Source organism: Prunus persica, chromosome G8 (assembly GCF_000346465.2).
Source record: "Prunus persica cultivar Lovell chromosome G8, Prunus_persica_NCBIv2, whole genome shotgun sequence".
NCBI classification, from domain to species: Eukaryota; Viridiplantae; Streptophyta; class Magnoliopsida; order Rosales; family Rosaceae; genus Prunus; species Prunus persica.
Window position 1 is genome coordinate 10,145,560 of NC_034016.1, and position 18,476 is coordinate 10,164,035.

Consider the following 18,476-nt stretch of genomic DNA (forward strand, 5'->3'; position numbering starts at 1 on the left):
CCCTATGATGGTGGTTATTAGTTTTTTCCTATTGGCATTCATGTATGGTGAATTTGAAGTATTGTGTGTTTTCTTTTAGAATTATGTTGTGTGTTTTCTTTTGAAATAAAATTATATTTGTGAAATTTTAATTTTTTCAGGTCAAATTGTTCAAAAAATTTAATTATGAAGTTATTTAAAAAGATTGAATGAAGAAAAGTTATCTATAAAAAAAAAATTAGACTTAAACCATTCTTAAATAATTTAATAAAGTTGCGGACTTAAAATTTGAGTCCAAAGGGTTGGGAGGAAAAACAATTTGAGTTCGAGCAAAATCCAAATAGTCACTTTTTGAAGGGGGAAAATTTGAATTTAGCCTTTCATGAGTTGGAGAAGGCCTAATAGCCAAAGAGAAGAAGATAAAAGAATCATAGGACCACATGGATGGGCAACGTATGGGTAGGTTTGTTTTAATTTTTTTAATTTTTGGGCTGGGCTTATAACCCATGTAGGGTTTGTTTTTTTTTTTTGAAAATTTTTGGGCTGGGCAAGCACTCAGCCTGCACTGTGCACAGCCCCGCCACTCGCAGCTCAAAGCATACAAGCAGTGCTGCTAGGTTTTCTCAGTTAGGCTACCATGGCGATAGATAGCGGAACCAAGGAGCAGTCGCACAAGGAACATCGGTCCAGGCAGTCGGGGGCCAAGGCCGACAAGAAGAAGCGTGACACTTCCCAAAATGGGAAGAAGCAAAACCCTAAAGCATTTGCTTTTAGCTCAACTGTGAAAGCCAAGCGTCTTCAATCTCGCTCGGTCGAGAAAGAGCAGCGCAGGCTTCATGTCCCAACCATTGATCGTTCCTATGGCGAACAACCTCCATATGTTGTTCTGGTGCATGGACCTCCCAAGGTATATATAGTATATCTAATCAGTGCAATAACTTACCTGCATCTCACTCAAACTGCTGTTAATTTGTTCGAACTAATATTTTTTTTTGTTCAATTCCTTATTTTTGATTTCTAGGTTGGCAAGTCTTTGTTAATTAAGTCGCTTGTAAAGCATTATACCAAACATAATTTACCAGAGGTTCGAGGCCCGATTACCATTGTTTCAGGTGCCATGCTTCATGTTTTTCTGATATTGCAATAATTTGATTTAATTTAATATTAGGTTGAGCACTGTTCGTTAAATGCTTGATTGATTGCTTGTGTTAGGAAAGCAAAGGCGGGTACAGTTTGTGGAGTGCCCAAATGATATCAATGGTATGATTGATGCTGCAAAGTTTGCTGATTTAGCATTGCTTCTCATCGATGGAAGCTACGGTTTTGAAATGGTGAGACTTGTGACAATTAATTTTGTTATTTTTTCTTCTACTGTTTTCACGTGGATGGCTTAAACTTCAATGGAAATCCTGACGCTAACAAAATGTTGTACCCTTTTGTCTGTTAAAAATGTCTATGAATTTAACTCCTGTCATACATATCAAACAAACACACGTGCTCGTGTGCAGGCACAACACCCACACTCATAGATTTCATTATTATGTATCGGGAGATGACTCTGCTTGAATATTTATTTGGTGGATGTTCTGGATTTCTTGATACATTCTTTATTGGTCTGATTTCTTTTTCAAGGATTTATTAGTCTGATCCCTTTTTTCATCAATATGATGTCAAGACATTTATATTATAATATTGTATTGCCTTAATTTCCTTTTACAGGAGACATTTGAATTCCTGAATATTTTGCAAGTTCATGGGTTCCCAAAGGTTATGGGAGTTCTTACTCACCTTGATAAGTTTAAAGATGTAAAGAAATTGAAGAAAACAAAGCAACACCTCAAACATCGTTTCTGGACTGAAATATACGATGGAGCTAAATTGTTTTATTTATCTGGTCTCATTCATGGAAAGTAAGTAGCCACTTTCTGCACTGGATGATGCAGTCACTTGTGAAAGTTGACAACTGTTATTAGTTGAATTTTTATTTTATTCATTATATTCCCCCTGGTTTGATGAACAGGTATGTCAAACGTGAAATTCATAATCTGGCACGTTTCATATCTGTTATGAAGTTCCATCCTTTATCTTGGCGAACTGCTCATCCATATGTTTTAGTAGATCGTTTTGAAGATGTGACTCCTCCTGAAAAAGTGCGTTTGAATAATAAATGTGATAGAAATGTCACACTGTATGGTTATTTGCGGGGCTGTAACATGAAAAAAGGAACAAAGGTATGTGTTTGACTTATAAAGTTCTTGTCTTATTGCCTTTAGAAATCTATATATTACAAATGAGTTTAATTGGAAGAAAAGACCATAACTCAGGTTGATGTACGGAGAGTTCCTTTTAGCTCCCCATGAATTCCAAATGCAGGGATGAAGCCATAAAATTCTTTTAGTGGGCAACTCCAAACAATAAAATTAGATTGAAAAAATGTTCAACAAAAGAGTTAAAAACTTAAGGGTATTGATTCATAGTAATTTTCATGCAGTACACGTACAGTTGTCCCCAATATATATGTTTTCTTGTTATCAAAGCATCCTAAGAAAATTTTCAGTTGAATATATTTGGGAGAACATATAAATAAATGAACAAGTTTGAATAAAAAAATGTGAAATTGTGACATCAATAACGGGTTAATTATATATAATTGTAATAGCAAATTAAAGATGTATAGAACAATCCATGAAGGATGAAAAAAGGAAACCAATTTAGAATGCGAGCATCCAACCTAGAACCAATTGGCAATGGGTCTAGAGGCCCAAAATAATTTAAACTATTAAGGCAATGCTTACATTTCCAGTGGGATAATACTCTCAGCATGTGGAAAGAGAGGAAAGCTTTGACATCCTTATAACAAACTAGGCTTTGTCGTGACTTGTAGAAGCCGATCTTTAAGTGAAACTCCTTCAAATTTAGCAGTTAAGATGACTTACATTTTCGGGTTGGTAACTTGGTGCCGCTTCTGTAATAGTCCCCTCTCCGCTAAAATAAAGAAGAAAGAATACATTGGATTATATGATTCATAGATGCATTATCTTGCTGTTTATTTTTTAATGATATATTGTTGTCTGATTTACATTGTGTATCAGATTCATATTGCAGGTGTTGGGGATTACAGTTTAGCTGGTATGACAGGCTTAGCTGATCCTTGCCCTTTACCCTCAGCTGCCAAAAAGAAGGGACTGCGTGATAAGGAAAAACTGTTTTACGCACCCATGTCTGGACTTGGGGATCTCCTGTATGATAAAGATGCTGTCTACATAAACATAAATGACCACTTTGTCCAGTTTTCCAATGTTGATGAAAAGGGCGAAGCAACAAATGAAGGTCCAATTTATTATTATTTATTTTTAATTTTATAATTTTAAAAATTTGTTTTCTTATTCATATTTGTATGTGTGGGTGAGGATTTGAAAGGATACATTCATTTAGTTTGATTCCATGTTGTTTATCTGTTACGAATATTTTTTTTTCTTAGACATCTTTTGAGCTTTCCTTATATAGGAAAAGTTTCTATTTCTCTTTCTGCAACTGCCACCAATTTTAAAAGTTGATACTCATGTTCCCGTGTAACAGGAAAGCACGAAGATGTGGGTGTGGCTTTGGTAAAATCTCTTCAGAACACAAAATATTCAGTTGATGAAAAGTTAGAGGAGAGCTTCATTAATCTATTTAGTCGGAAGCCTAATTTATTGTCAAACGCTCAAAGTGATGGAAAAGATACCTATGAATCTAGAGAAGAGATCCGTATGATAGAGCCCTTAGAGGAATATCAGTCTAGGGAAGCAATCAAAGGAGATGGTTCTGCTGAAGAAAGCAATGCGGAGGATTCTGACGGTTCAGAATCAGAATCTTCAGATAAGAATGAAGCAGCTCGTAAAGATGCATCAGATCAAGATGCTAATCTTAAAGATCACTTGAAGGAACATGTGGAGTTTCATGGTGGAAGGTCAAGGAGAAAAGTTATATTTGGAAATGACCTTGATCATAACGATATGGAGGTGAACAAAGCTAAACTCATTATCTCTGTTGAATAGAACCATGATTTGGAGAAGAAAAAATATTTTGTTTGTGTTTGAGTGTGTGTGATGTTACAGGATACTTGAAGTTCACTTGCGGAGGCTCATGCACATTAAACAGCTTTGATGTTTTCGTTACTTTGGTGTTTGCATGTTCATGTTATTACTCACATGGCTTAATAGTGTTTTAAGATAACTTCAGTGACTATTAAATATAAATAATCTAATGTGCTATTATATTTCTTGTTTTTTCATGTCTGATCCTCGTGGGTTACTTGCTCATGATTCACTGATACTAAATGCTACATTTTTGCTTTTGTGGACTGTACGATCTGTAGATTCTCGTTAAATGCATAATAGATGTTATAACTTTTACTACTTCTACTAGTTGTCATATCCTCTTCACCTTTCAGGTTATGAACAGTATAAGTAGTGGAAACCAGAAATGTGTATACATTGAGCGTCCATGCTCTTCTTTAATATTACTCAGGTTCTATGCATATTCTTCCATTATAGGATTCAGATTTTGAGGCTGAAGATGATGGTGATGACAACAATGATGATGATATTCAGGCATCTTCTGGTTCAGATTCAGAGGAAGATGAAGATGTTCATGAAACAGATGGTACATTTACTCCCAATTTGCAAATTTGTTGTAGGTTGTAATATTCTTATTTTCTGAGCAAGAAGTACTCTGCTTATCTTTTGTATTAGATGCAACCTTCTATGGTGAACGGTCTGTGATGCCAAAACCCAATATTATATATGTTGATAAAAATTAAGTATGTATAAGAAAATGGTATATAACTGTAAATGTTATCCATCGATTGCTTACGCGTTTTAATGTCTCAAATTATAGATTTCCCAGTGACTTCCCATTGATAAAAATTAAGTATGTATAAGAAAATGGTATATAACTGTAAATGTTATCCATCGATTGCTTACACATTTTAATGTCTCAAATTATAGATTTCCCAGTGACTTCCCATTATCTAATTTTATCTCCCCCTTTTTTTGTGGCCTCATACTAGATGAGATAGGGAACATTGCAAAGTGGAAAGAATCTTTGGTAGAAAGGACTTCCTCAAGACAAACTATTAACCTTATGCAACTTGTATATGGGAAATCTACATCAATGCCAACAACATCTATCAATGAACATGATAGTAGTGTAGATGATGAAAGTGATGGAGATGATTTTTTTAAGCCAAAAGGAGAAGTAAACAAGGTTTGTTTGGACACTACTTTTCATATCTCGCCGTAAGCGGCGCATTCTTTTTAATGTCAGGGGGATTTATGTTTCTTTCCAATCTGAAAATAAATTATTGGGGTAACCTTCATAACTGAAGTGAGCGCTGTCATATTATCATTTTTGTTTGTTTATTGCAGAAACATGGAGGAATAGAAGGTGGAAATTGGAATATCGAGGACTGTTCCAAATTCACAAATTATTCAAATCTCAAAGACTGGAAAGAGGAAAAGCTTAGGGAGGGTATTCGTGATCGTTTTGTTACTGGTGATTGGTCGAAAGCTTCTCAAAGAAATCAAGCTGCAGAGGCTAAAGTTTTAGATGATGATGCTGTCTATGGTGACTTTGAAGATTTAGAAACTGGTGAGAAGCATGATGGGAATCATACAGATGATGCAAGCAGTGATGTAAACCACAAGGAAGATGATTTGGCCAAAGAGGAGCGGAGGCTGAAAAAGCTTGCTCTTCGTGCAAAGTTCAATGCTCAATATCCTTTTCACCCGAATATTTTATATATATATATATATATATATATATACTTTTTCGAAGAATTACATATTGCTCTTCCGCCATAACCAAGGAAGAATTTTTTGATTGTTTTTTCTTTCGAGTTTGGAATTGGATGAAGCCGGGATATGATCTTCATTTAAGGTTCTGGGTTGTATTTTGCATTTGTCCACATATGACGTTCTAACAGTAGTTCTGTGTGTGAACATTTTTATTTTTGGTTTGGTCATATCTACTCTTTTGTATTTGTAGAGAATGTCTGAAATTACTTTTGTGCCCTTAATTTGATCTACATTTGATGGAGCTGAGTCATCTGAAGAGGAGCTTGAGAGTAAACATGAAGGCAAGTCTGGTCGTGATCAATCCAAAGAAAGTGGCTATTTTGACAAGGTAAACTTTCTCGCATATATTTAAGATTGTTTTGCACCATACAAGGTAGTGAGAGCTCATGCCTAGTTCTTCCAGCTGAAGGATGAGATTGAACTTCGGAAGCAAATGAATATAGCTGAACTCAATGACCTGGATGACGCCACCCGATTAGAGATAGAGGGTTTCCGGACAGGGACTTACCTACGGTTGGAGGTTCATGATGTCCCTTATGAGATGGTTGAATATTTTGACCCCTGTCATCCTATTTTGGTTGGAGGAATTGGTCTTGGTGAAGAAAATGTCGGACACATGCAGGTTAGTGTACATTATAAATATTCAATATTTATTTATTTTTTGTTTTATACTAGCCTGCCCATTTCACGTGTGAGATAGCTCCCATATTTTATGATATTGAATAGTCAGTGGGTGGTTGTATTTTAGTCAGGCCATTATGTTATTTATAGGGTGGTTTTAGTAACTTAGACACCAAATACAGTTATTGGGTGAAATAGAGTGACACCCTATCAGGTGTTCACTTTATATAATAGATAGATGGATAGCAATGATGTGCTATTATGTTATTAACCACTGGTGTTGCTAGCATTTATGTCACGAATGTAAAATTGCATTAAATAGACTAGGGTTTAGAATATATTTACAAATTTAATAGACTTCTTTGCCATTTGAAATTTACTTCAAGTTAGCACTAATGCTCTTATCAGCTGGCTGGCTCCATAAATTTGGCAATTTTGTTTTGTTACATTATTTTTCATATTAAAAGCAAATGACTAGTCATTTACTCCACGGGTCCCAATTAATATATTTACAATATGATAAAGCTTGAAGTGAATGACGCTGCTTCTCTGATAGATGCTCATGGTTCCTTATGGGCTCAATGTTCTCATATATTTGAAGAATTTTCATCTCATCAGATGTTGTGTTCCGTCTATTTCAGGCCAGGTTAAAGCGGCATAGATGGCACAAGAAAGTACTTAAGACTAGTGATCCTATTATTGTTTCTATTGGGTGGAGGCGGTACCAAACAATACCTGTTTATGCTATTGAAGATCGCAATGGAAGACATCGCATGCTTAAGTACACTCCCGAACACATGCATTGCCTTGCAATGTTTTGGGGCCCTCTTGCCCCTCCTAATACTGGTGTGGTTGCTTTCCAGAATTTATTGAACAATCAGGTTTGACAAGTTTCCTTTTTTTTTTTTTTTTTTCCTTCTTTCTTTATGTTTCTTACATCTCTTCGAAAGTTTTAGGATTAGCAAAGGGAAAGCTTTGAATTTTTTCCATTTAAGATTTATCTAATGAGGCCCAAGTTGAGGATTAAACTTTAGGATCACATATGAGGCCCACCTTTCAATGTGGTGCCATGATTTGAACCATGCATTTTATGGGTTCTCTTCCAAAAAATTTGCCTACAAAAAATATCCAAATCAAACGATTGTTTAGTTATTTAATTGTGTGATCTAATATACGGAAAAAGACAATGTGACGATCATGCAATGATAAATGATATTCAAATAGATTAATCATTCATGATATGGCTGATTTTTTTTTTTTTTTTCAGATATGAGATTGAAAATGAACGGTTTGAAACGTGGAATATTTCTGTAAATATTCAGAATTCTAAAATCCTTGTTGTCTAACTTGTATTAGATCTGATTAACTCAGATCAATAGATTCTTACTGTATATTGGGACATAATGGCATGAAAATGACATGCCCTCTATTTTTAATTTTTTTTTTCATGAATAGGGCTGCATCAGGCTTTAGCTTCTGAAGGAAGAAAAATGAGAGCTTTGAACAGGTCACTAGGAGCTTAAATTCATTTTTGTCAGTGGCATTGAGCTCCTGATGCTTATTTAAGAATTGAACATTAGTGCCTTTCTCCTGTGTGCATAAATTGCTAATGTGTAAAGAATTATTTTTAAATATTGGACCTTTGTACATCTGATGGCCATTAAATAGCATAAGCATCCTATGCGCATTACCTTTATTCATGTGCTTAGGAGAACGATAAGGTCAGTCTTTAGGAAATATGGAGCCCTGTGCAAAAATAAAAAATGTGGCTCTTTTAAACCTCCTCACAAAAAAACCACAATTTTTGTTGTCAGGTTTTGGTATCATACTTTAACAAAACAATGAACAAGATAATTCAATGTAAAGGCAAAGGGTTAAATTAAGGAATCAAAGTTCAACTTAAAATTGACACACACACACACACACACACACAAAATGACCAAAAAAATGGCTAGCACGCCACAATCGCTGAGCACCTTGGCTTCCTAGTTCCATGCCCCAGAAAATTTCTGTTTTGTATGTCTCTTTATAATGAATTTAATCCAGTTTTCTGCTCTTTATTGAGCTACAGTACATTTAGGTACATGATTTATTTATTTTTGTTTTGAAAGCGATAATCGGTAGAAAAAAGATACGAAAAGAAGTCAGGAAGGGACACATAATTTATCCTTGGTGTTTTGCGGAAGTGCTGGTTATGCTAGTTTCTCTCTTGTAAAATACAATTTTTAGTTAACCAGCCTAGACTTTGAAGTTGGAATGCTTTGGATTTGATCCTTGTGATAACAATGTATTTCATGTAAGTAGATTTTGTGGAGACCACTTTGTAGATCAATAATGTGTTTCCTTTTATTGCTTAAATTCTATATTGTGTGTGTGTTTTATTTATTTATATTTTGCTTAGTGGGTCTACTAAGCCTTTGGTAAATTAGTCTATTTTAAGTGCCCATCCCCCTCTCGTTCTGCCATCTCAAAGAAAAAAGACTAGTCATTTAAAAAAGACCATGTGCTCGTTTATATTTCCCTTTTTGTTTAACTTTGTCAAATTTTATGCTTATACCGTGTTCTTTGTTCTTAAGCTAGTTTCTTTGGTCTGGCAGGCACAATTTAGGATCACAGCAACAGCAGTTGTGCTTGAGTTCAACCATGCATCACGAATAGTGAAGAAACTCAAACTAGTTGGTCACCCCTGCAAGATATTCAAGAACACTGCACTTGTAAAAGATATGTTCACCTCAGATCTTGAAATAGCTCGGTTTGAAGGAGCTGCTGTTCGAACTGTCAGTGGCATTCGGGGGCAGGTGAAAAAGGTATGCTTGTTTGATGTTGAAATTTATATATATATGTGCGTGTGATTTTTTATTTGTCCATGTGGATTTTGGCAGTCGAATATTCATTCTGGCAATTAAACTCAAATATATAAAAGCATGAATTAGCTGTCTTCTAACTGGAATGATTTTCATTTCATCTTTACTCATGAGCTGGTGTTGGTACTGAGTTGTGCATACTATAGGTAACAGAAACATTTCTGATGCCTTCACTGTAATTATTGTTCTGAGCATGGATAGGCATATTTGAATATTTCCTTATATGACCCATGATGCTAATTTAATTGAATTTTAATAATTGTAATATTGACAGGCTGCAAAAGAAGAAATTGGTAACCAGCCGAAAAAGATGGGTGGACAACCAAAAGAAGGGATTGCTAGGTGTACCTTTGAGGATAAAATTAAGATGAGTGACATTGTATTTTTGCGTGCTTGGACCCAAGTTGAAGTTCCTCAATTTTACAACCCATTGACAACATCACTGCAACCTCGTGATAAGACGTGGCAAGGGATGAAAACTACTGCTGAATTGAGGAGAGAACATAATATTCCTATTCCTGTTAACAAAGATTCACTTTACAAGGTAATCTATGATGTGTGGGCCTCAAAGTGAGGCTGCTTACTGCAGCAGTACATGGTTTTTCTCTCAATTCTGCCCATGGAGTACTGCATGTTTTCTTTCTTTAGTTTTTCTTTTTTTTCAATGGTACTTAATTTTAATTTTAATTTTAATTTGTTTGTGTCAACAGCCAATTGAAAGGAAGCTGAAGAAGTTCAACCCATTGGTGATTCCTAAGTCATTGCAGGCTGCTTTGCCATTTGCATCAAAGCCTAAGGATATACCCATTAGAGGAAGGCCACTTCTTGAAAATAGAAGAGCAGTTGTCATGGAGCCTCATGAACGGAAAGTTCATGCTCTTGTTCAACATCTTCGATTAATTAGAAATGAGAAGGTATGCACCTTAAGACAAATATTCCGTTTGAACACTCGTGCCAAATGCATGATTGATGGTTAAATTTGTTGGAAAGCCAAATTGGGTATGTAACACCAATACAGAGTCACAACTTAGAGGTGTTTGTTTGAATAACCGCACCATTACTTTGGAAGAGGATTACTTTTGAGTTTTGGCAATGGAGCTTGCATAAACACCTTTGAGGCAAACCTCAGACTATCCCTGAAGTGTTGCACCAATTTAATGTTACCCTTTCCTGGACTTGCTTTTATACTAGTGTTAGTGTATATGAATTTTAATATTCTATTTTGCTGAATTTTTTTTTTTCTTTCCGTTTGATGGCGCTTCTATATTGCTGATTTTTAAGATGGCTCATACTATATCATACTCTTCACTTCACCAGGCTTTTTATTTATTTCTATTTTTACTTTTTGTGGAGAAAACTTGTAGGCCTAGTGTAGAGCACATACATTATGTTGGCTTTATACTAGAGCGCATATATAGCTGAAAGTATATTTCTTTATTTTTATTTTGAAGACTCATTTGTGCAGTTCTGTAACATTTTCCGATGGAAATTTTCCTATTATTTTGAAAGTATTTTAACTTCGCTTTGGCTTTTGCAGATGAAGAAGCGCAAGCTTAAGGATGATAAAAAAAGGAAAGAAACTGAAGTGCAGAAAGCCAAAGAAGAGCAGTTGTCAAAAAAGCGTCAGAGGGAAGAACGGCGGGAGAGATATCGGGAGCAAGACAAACTGAAGAAGAAAATCAGGAGAAATGCAGAGGACTGATGGATGCACAAATTTTTGCAAACTGTTTATGTGGCTTGGGGAAACTGGGTCATTGTGCTTGCCGAAAAGAAAGATAAGTGGTAGAGATACTCTAGGATTTGATACTATCTCAGAAACATGACCCAGATTACGGTTCTGACAGCCCCATTTGAGATAAATCGACGTGTGGGAATTGTCAATGTGCAATTTTGTAGTCATACCCTTCAACATGTATCATATGTTTGCTCTTGGCTTCTGAGCAGGTGTTTTTCTGGGTACATTGGAGGGATGGGACCATGAACTTAAAATGTCATTTTATATCAGTGTTCTAATTGCTACATTTATGGAAAGTTTTATTGCAATTAAATACAAAATTGAGATATTTAGTTATATACCCATTTCTAGCATTTGTGTTATGTGTGTGAGTTTAATATGCTATCGTCCATTTTAATAGGAAAGGGCCTAAAATATATATATATATATATATATATATATTTATAGGTAAATTCTATTCCATTTAATTTCTATAAACAAACTCAAAAAATGACCCTATTAAATTTAATTTTGATTATTAAATTACTTTGATGTCCTATTGAGTGTTTTGGATTTTTTTAAAGAGAAATTACATAAAACCCCCCGACTTAAAGGGTCATTTATGAGTTCATATCCGATTTTAGTGACATTTATCAGTACATATTCAACGTCACGAAAACTCTACGATTTGCTCTCTCCATTGGCCAAACTGTTAGTAAGTTTGTTAAATGCTGACATGTTAAAAATGGAACTCATAAAAAAACTAATAAAATATTATGCACATGTTAAAAATAATTTTTAAATCATATTAAAATCATTAAAAAATGAAAAATAAAATCTCATCTCTCTTCTCTAACCCAGCCAACCCTCTCTCCATCCCGACTCAAACCCACCTCTCAGCCACAACTCTCTTGTCGCTGCCCAAAGAACCACCCAGCCACCTCCCAAAACCCACCAACCCAGCCACCGCCCAAAAGAATCCGGTGCCAATTCAAATGATGAAGACTAATTGGAGGGAAAAATTTGCAGACCTATGTCCGCCACCTCCTCCTCCCTCCGTTCACCATGAATACCCAAAAAACCAAAAACCCAGAAAAAAAGCTGCACGAGGAGTGCGGCTGTTGAGGAGCTAACTCTAGAAATCCCATATCCCATTTTGCAGAAAAAACAAAAAATCAAGTTGAATTCTCATATGGGTCACCTCCATTTCCTCTTAGTCCAACGTTTTTTTTTTTTTTTTTTTATAATCAAGTTCATAAATTTAATGATCCATAACTTATCAAATTCTCATCTGGTTTTGAAATCGATTTGAGTTTGAGTGGGTTATGGTCCAAATCAAAACATTGTTGAGAGCGTTTGTCTTCGGCCAGCAATTCCTCCTTCAAAGACTTGACCTCTTCAGCACATACCCGACTAGCAAGAATCTTGGCGTTGTTCTTGATACCCAATTGGGCCAACTTCTCGTTTCCATCGTCGTCTTTCAAGACTTTGCCTGCACATATCAAATTGATTGAGTTGCTCTCGCAGTTTGATCGCTTTGCAACCTCTTCTCTCAACATGGGTACGATCGCAGTTTCATCAGAACCAGCACCCATGAGGAAAAACAGAATCCCAATTCTCCAAATTCAATGAAATTAAATAAATAAAAGCAGAGTTTGAGAGCTCACTTGCAGAAAAAGAATCAAGAATCACAGTAACACAACCAAATCCCAGCGTCATCCCTAAATCCTCTTAGCACAACCCACATCCACACTCCCCAGCAACCCACACCCCACATCTAGCCGTCCCCTTGAAATTCGCTAACCCATCGCCTCTCATCCAAAATCCCGACCCCAGCTTTGGATTTGGTTGCAGTATTCGCTTGAGAGAGAGAGAGAGAGAGAGAGAGAGAGAGAGAGAGAGAGAGAGAGAGAGAGACAGTGGTGTGGTTGCAGATATAGCAGCCCCATCGTATGTCCAGATGTGTCAACGCCAATCAGAACAACCACCGCCGGTCAGAGAAATTGTTGAACGGAAGTGACAGCGCCGGCGGGATTTGGGCGAGGGAGAGGGGTGGCTGGGCGCAAGGCAGGGGTTAGGGTAGCTGTGTGGGGAAGAGAGAGGGCAAGAGAAATATATATTTTTTAATTAACACATTTAATTGATTTATTTAATATAAATTTAACTTTTTAAAAAACATTCGAAAAAATAAATATTTTTTAATTAATTTTTCGTCCACGTGGAAGTCCATGTCATCAAAAAATGGGTCTCACTTTTGACACATCAGCATTTAACAGACTTACTAATAGTTTGGCTAATGGAGAGGGCAAATTGTAGAGTTTCCATTATGTTGAGTGTAACAACCCGATCCTAAATTAATAGTTAAATATTAAATTATTCAAGAACAAGACAATTTTACCCCGAGAATATTGAAATGATTTAAGAGTTGACTTTTTATTCGGGGAGATTAAATGATTAAAATAAGAGGAAATAAATTTACATGAGAAAATAAAGTGAAATAAACAATAAAATAAAATAATTTTAATTAATTTAGGCTTTTGAAAATTAAAGATATTATTTAATATAAAAAGGGGCAAAAATGTCATTTTAAGTTTGGGAAGAAATTTGGAAATTTCAATTGTACCGTTAGAACACATCGAGATGAGTTCGTAGACTCGTAGTGGGCTTAGATACAAGTTGTAACGAGAGAGATACAATCAAAATTCAATTAGGAGCAAAATCGTAATTGTGCCAAACTGGTTTTTAAAACCAGAATCTCTCTCTCTCCCCTCCCTCGGATGTGACGACAACACCCCCCCAAAAACAGCACCTTCGGTTTTTATGTTTGCCATCTCCTCCACCGGCCACCAAATTTCATGATTTTGGTACCAAAACGTCAAGCTCACTTCCCTCTTCCCATCCTGACCAACCTCAACCGTTGGAACCACCGGTGCTGGGAGGAAAATGCAAAAATCCGAGCTATTTTTGATAGATTTTCTCAATCTTTGTTCGAACGATTTCAAGCACCAAATCTTGCGATCCAGGTATGCCTTTCCATCTATTCTTCGAGCTCTAACTGACGGTTGGATAAGATTTGATTGATTTGTATCATAGATAACCCGAAATGCGACTTGAAATTTGGCCAATTTTCAAATTGAAATTTCAGCCATTTCCGGCCATTTTTCGGGGTAAGTCCAAGAACAAAAGTGGTTCCAAATAGGGTGTTATACCTAGGATAGGAGTTTGGGCTGGCGGTTTGGAGTATTTTCGGTAGCCAGAAATTGATCAAGCCACTCACTTGCTGTCAGTGTGTGTGGCGGCGCGTGGGCTACATAGTGAGATCACTCTCAGTCCTAGAATGATCCTCGTATTGTCAAGAGTGCGTAGGAATTCACGGATATCAATTTGGACAATGTTTGAGCCCCGATAGGATCTCGCATTTTGTACGATTTTCGGGTTGATACATTTGAACCATTGGATGTAGTTATTTTCGTATATGTCAATCTAGACAATTCTCGGATTGTGTAGGATTCAACGGATCGGGAATCGGAGTCCCAGATACTCCGAAAAGGCCAACCCTAGGGCTAGGTTTACAGTAACCGTGCGATCGTGCGTAGTCCGACCGTCAGATCGAGACCAAACTCTCGGGACATGTGTCCTAGGCATGTTACAACCTCTAGGAACTCTTGGATCGGAATCTTGAGGTCATGAACCCTACGGGTCCCGGGTTGACTTTTTGGGACTTATCGCTTTTTGGGTCCTGAGGCACTTCTAGACCATTCTAATCATTGGAAATGCTTAAATAGGCTTGAGAATGACTTCAAATACAATGCACGCACTTCTAGGAGCCCAGGGCTAGGACTTTGGATTAAATCATGAGGATGAGCTCCAGAGGATATGGTTGAGCTTATAGAAAGCTCATGTGTGTGCGAGTGTTCATTTGGTTTAGTTATGGTTTTAATTTCATAATTTTATGTGATTTTAGGATGAGTATTTAATTATCTGTTTATTTATCACCTGTTTATAGATATATATATTTATATTCATATGGTTAATTGTGTTGTAAGATTATAAATATAATATTGGAATGACATGTTAATTAGAGATCAAGATGGTTAGCAAACTAGTTAAGTATTTAATACATCTATTCAATAGTTGAAAAGGATGAATTATAGTCCTTGGCTTTGATCAGATTGTGGCATGTATATGTATATTTATATTTTAAGTTTAGTTGAGAACAAATTTATTGAAAGTTGATATACATGACGAGTTATAGTTTTCAAACCCACCACGAGGGTACCCCCTAGTTACTTTGAAACAGTTTGGTTATTTTGATAATGCCCCACGAGTTTTGGGGACGCCTGAACTGTGTGGTGCGAGGATTGCAGCTTAGATTGAAGTGTTATCTCTGAGACCTGCTAGGAATGTGGCTCGGATGGACTTGGTGTCTCCGGAACTTGCGAGGATTGCGGCTCATATTGAAGTGTTATCTCTGAGACCTGCGAGGAATGAGGCTCGGTTAACTTTGTGTTTCCAAGGCCTGCGAGGATGGAATTAAAGGACTAACATTGGAATTGACGAATTATTATTGGAATTGACGGATATATGGAATTGACGGCACATATAAAATTGACGATATTAAAGGAATTGACGGATCAGGAATAAGAGTACGCCTAGGTGGAGAGAATTTAAGTTCTGAGATGCTTTTAAACTAAATTGAGGATTTTATACAGTTACCATTATTTTCTTAACCGTCACATTTGTGTTACAAGCGATAGATGGAAATATATATAGATTCTAATCAAGTTATTGATATATATATTTATTTATTTTAATTCATTTATTTATGAACTTTATGTGAGTTTGATACAAGGGTGTTCGGAGCTTATAATATTTAACTTATGTTATTTTATTTTATTATGTTAATTTATCTTTATCTTGCATTATTTTATATAGTATTAAATATCTTGAGTTTTTTAGCATATTTTGCCCCACAAGTCTTAGAGTTATACTGATTGTGGGAGCGAGGATTGCGGACCAGGTTGACCAGATGTCTTCTGAGTCCAGCAAGGATTATAGGTCAGGATGTGTCACCATTGGTGTCACGAGGAATTGATGGTTATGGCTTTCCAAGCATGATTACTTGATAGAAATGCTTTTATTTCTTCGTTTGATTATATATTGCCATGTGAGAAATGCCAGGAAGCTTGAAACAGAAAGTTGAGATGAAATTAGAGAACTACGTGTGGCTTGATCCCTCAATAAGGGTACGTAGGCAGCCTATAGTTATAAGGTGCAACCACGAGTTAGAATGTTTGAGATTACCAACGCAGTATTATTGTTTTGAAAGTTTAGATGAATTTTATTAGCAGATTGATTTATTTGATTATTGCGACATAAGACCAGAATATTATGATACTTAATTTGTTTGGATATAATTGAATGCATGCTGAACGATTTAGTTATATAAATGTTTGATAACAAGTGGAAAATTTGGAAAATGAGTAAATTACATGGGAAACTTTGCCAAATTTTCGGCAAAAGATAATCTTATTTTAAAAGTGGATTTTTAGTTAGAAGGGCAGTTTGGTCTTTCTGTCCAACATTAGCCAGGTGTCAGACGCTCACAGGGTTCGGCTCGGATTCCAAAGTGGAATTTGGGTTGGGTCCTATCATTGAATATGTACTGGTAAATGTCCCTAAAATCAGGTATGAACTCGTAAATGACCCTATAGATTGGGGCGTTTTATGTAGTTTGTCCTTTTAACTAATAAGCCAATTTGAAATAATGATAGGTCATCATATTTGATGTTGGTGATGGGGTGGTGAGGATGGGCATTAATGGTGGGGGGGGAGTGGTGGCAATGACCATGTAAAGTGGCGGCGGCAGAGGCAACGGAGTTGGTGGGGGTAGGGATGGCAGTGGCGGTGGCATCGGTGTTTGTTAAATGCCTTGGGACAAAGTTATATATATATATATTATTATTTTCCCTTCTATCCAAGGTCTAAAATATCGATGATATTGGAAATATCGGTAGTCCAAAAATATGGAAATTTCGATGGAAATATCAGGATATTATCGATATCGATAAAAATTGAATAAAAACCACGGAAATTGTAAGAAAAACTTGGAAATTTTTATTGAAACTTTGGAGAATGTCAATTTAGTCAATTATCTATGAGTTTATCACAAAAAATTAGAAGGAAATGCATTGCATGATGGATTTAACTAATTTAAGTTGATTATACAGCAAGCGGGCAAACACTATGAGTGTAAAAAATATGTAATAATTAATGAAAAAAGATTAAATACACTGTAATCATTCATATATAATGATTTACTATAATATTTTACACTTTATACATTGCATAGTAAGATACATGAATGACTTAGTACCACATAGAGTTCATACGAGGTTCAAATTTTTCACTATCTTCATCATCTCTATGTGTAGAGTAAGTGTATTGTGAAGAGTAGTCATCAAATGATAAATCCCCAAAATAGTGTTGCATGTAATTGTTAACATACCACCCATATAAATATAAATATTTTAGCATATTATCACAAAATCATAAGTGATATGGTGTTTAAGGTGTTGGAGGAGTAAAATGGGAGATGGTTCATATCCCCTTTGTGCTTTTTTCTCCCCTTTTTCCCTTATTTTATTTTATTTTTTTTAATAACTTTTTTTTTCCTTCACATCGATATTTTCGATATTTTCGATATTTTAGCGATATTACATCGATATTTTGACAAAATATTGCTGAAATGTGAGCGAAATTATCGACATCGATATTTTCCGATATTATCGTCGATATTGTCGATATTGTCGATATTTATACGATATGTACATGGATATGTTCCGAAATATCCGTGATTCAAAAAAACTGAAATATCATCGATATTTCCTCGATATTATCGATATTTCAGACTATGCTTCTATCTCATATCTTCCGTGAAGGTAATAATATGGTGCTGCTTTTGCTTCTCATCCATCGCATCTCATTGCCATCTCCATAACATGAGTCAATCGGGTCATACGAGCTGCCCCGCTAAGCCCATTTCTTTAAAGAATTTTTACATAATAATATAATGTAAGGGGTGATTGCAAAGTAGACCTAACCCATATTCATAGGACATGACACTTTAATGACACGCCCAAATTCGTTAGGATTTTTCCTTTCCTTCTTTCCAACAATTTTATTTTATTTTATAAATATAAGTGATAGTCTAAACTACACGGGAATGAGATTTTCTCACACACACACTACCAGTCCTATGTCTTGGAGGCCCTAAGCAAACAACTTAAATAGGCATTTCTACTTTATGTTAATATTTATGAGATTTTTTTCAGTAAGTTAAACAAAAGTTTTTTTCTTCTAATTTATTTATGTTATAAGTGGGCTTTTATTGAGTTTCTGTTATAAATCCATACGTTATGGGTTTATAGATTATGGATGCCCACCATAATAGCCATT

The 18,476-nt window shown here is 35.7% G+C and overlaps 1 protein-coding gene and 1 long non-coding RNA gene across 2 annotated transcripts; one reads left to right on the forward strand and one right to left on the reverse strand.

Moving 5' to 3' along the window:
- On the forward strand, nucleotides 299–11,380 carry LOC18768181 (ribosome biogenesis protein BMS1 homolog). The gene is made up of 17 exons (XM_020570120.1): nucleotides 299–886; nucleotides 1,001–1,091; nucleotides 1,192–1,310; nucleotides 1,699–1,889; nucleotides 2,000–2,210; nucleotides 3,072–3,309; nucleotides 3,559–3,983; nucleotides 4,518–4,626; nucleotides 5,033–5,229; nucleotides 5,391–5,737; nucleotides 6,051–6,147; nucleotides 6,223–6,441; nucleotides 7,082–7,321; nucleotides 9,038–9,247; nucleotides 9,579–9,848; nucleotides 10,015–10,218; nucleotides 10,842–11,380. Exons 1-17 carry the CDS (start codon nucleotides 617–619, stop codon nucleotides 11,004–11,006), a joined length of 3,603 nt encoding a protein of 1,200 aa, XP_020425709.1. The 5' UTR covers nucleotides 299–616; the 3' UTR covers nucleotides 11,007–11,380.
- On the reverse strand, nucleotides 12,225–13,252 carry LOC109950714. Its single transcript, XR_002273013.1, has 2 exons — nucleotides 12,686–13,252; nucleotides 12,225–12,510 (listed from the first exon to the last, which is right to left on the reverse strand). It is a non-coding gene; the product is annotated as an uncharacterized LOC109950714 (long non-coding RNA).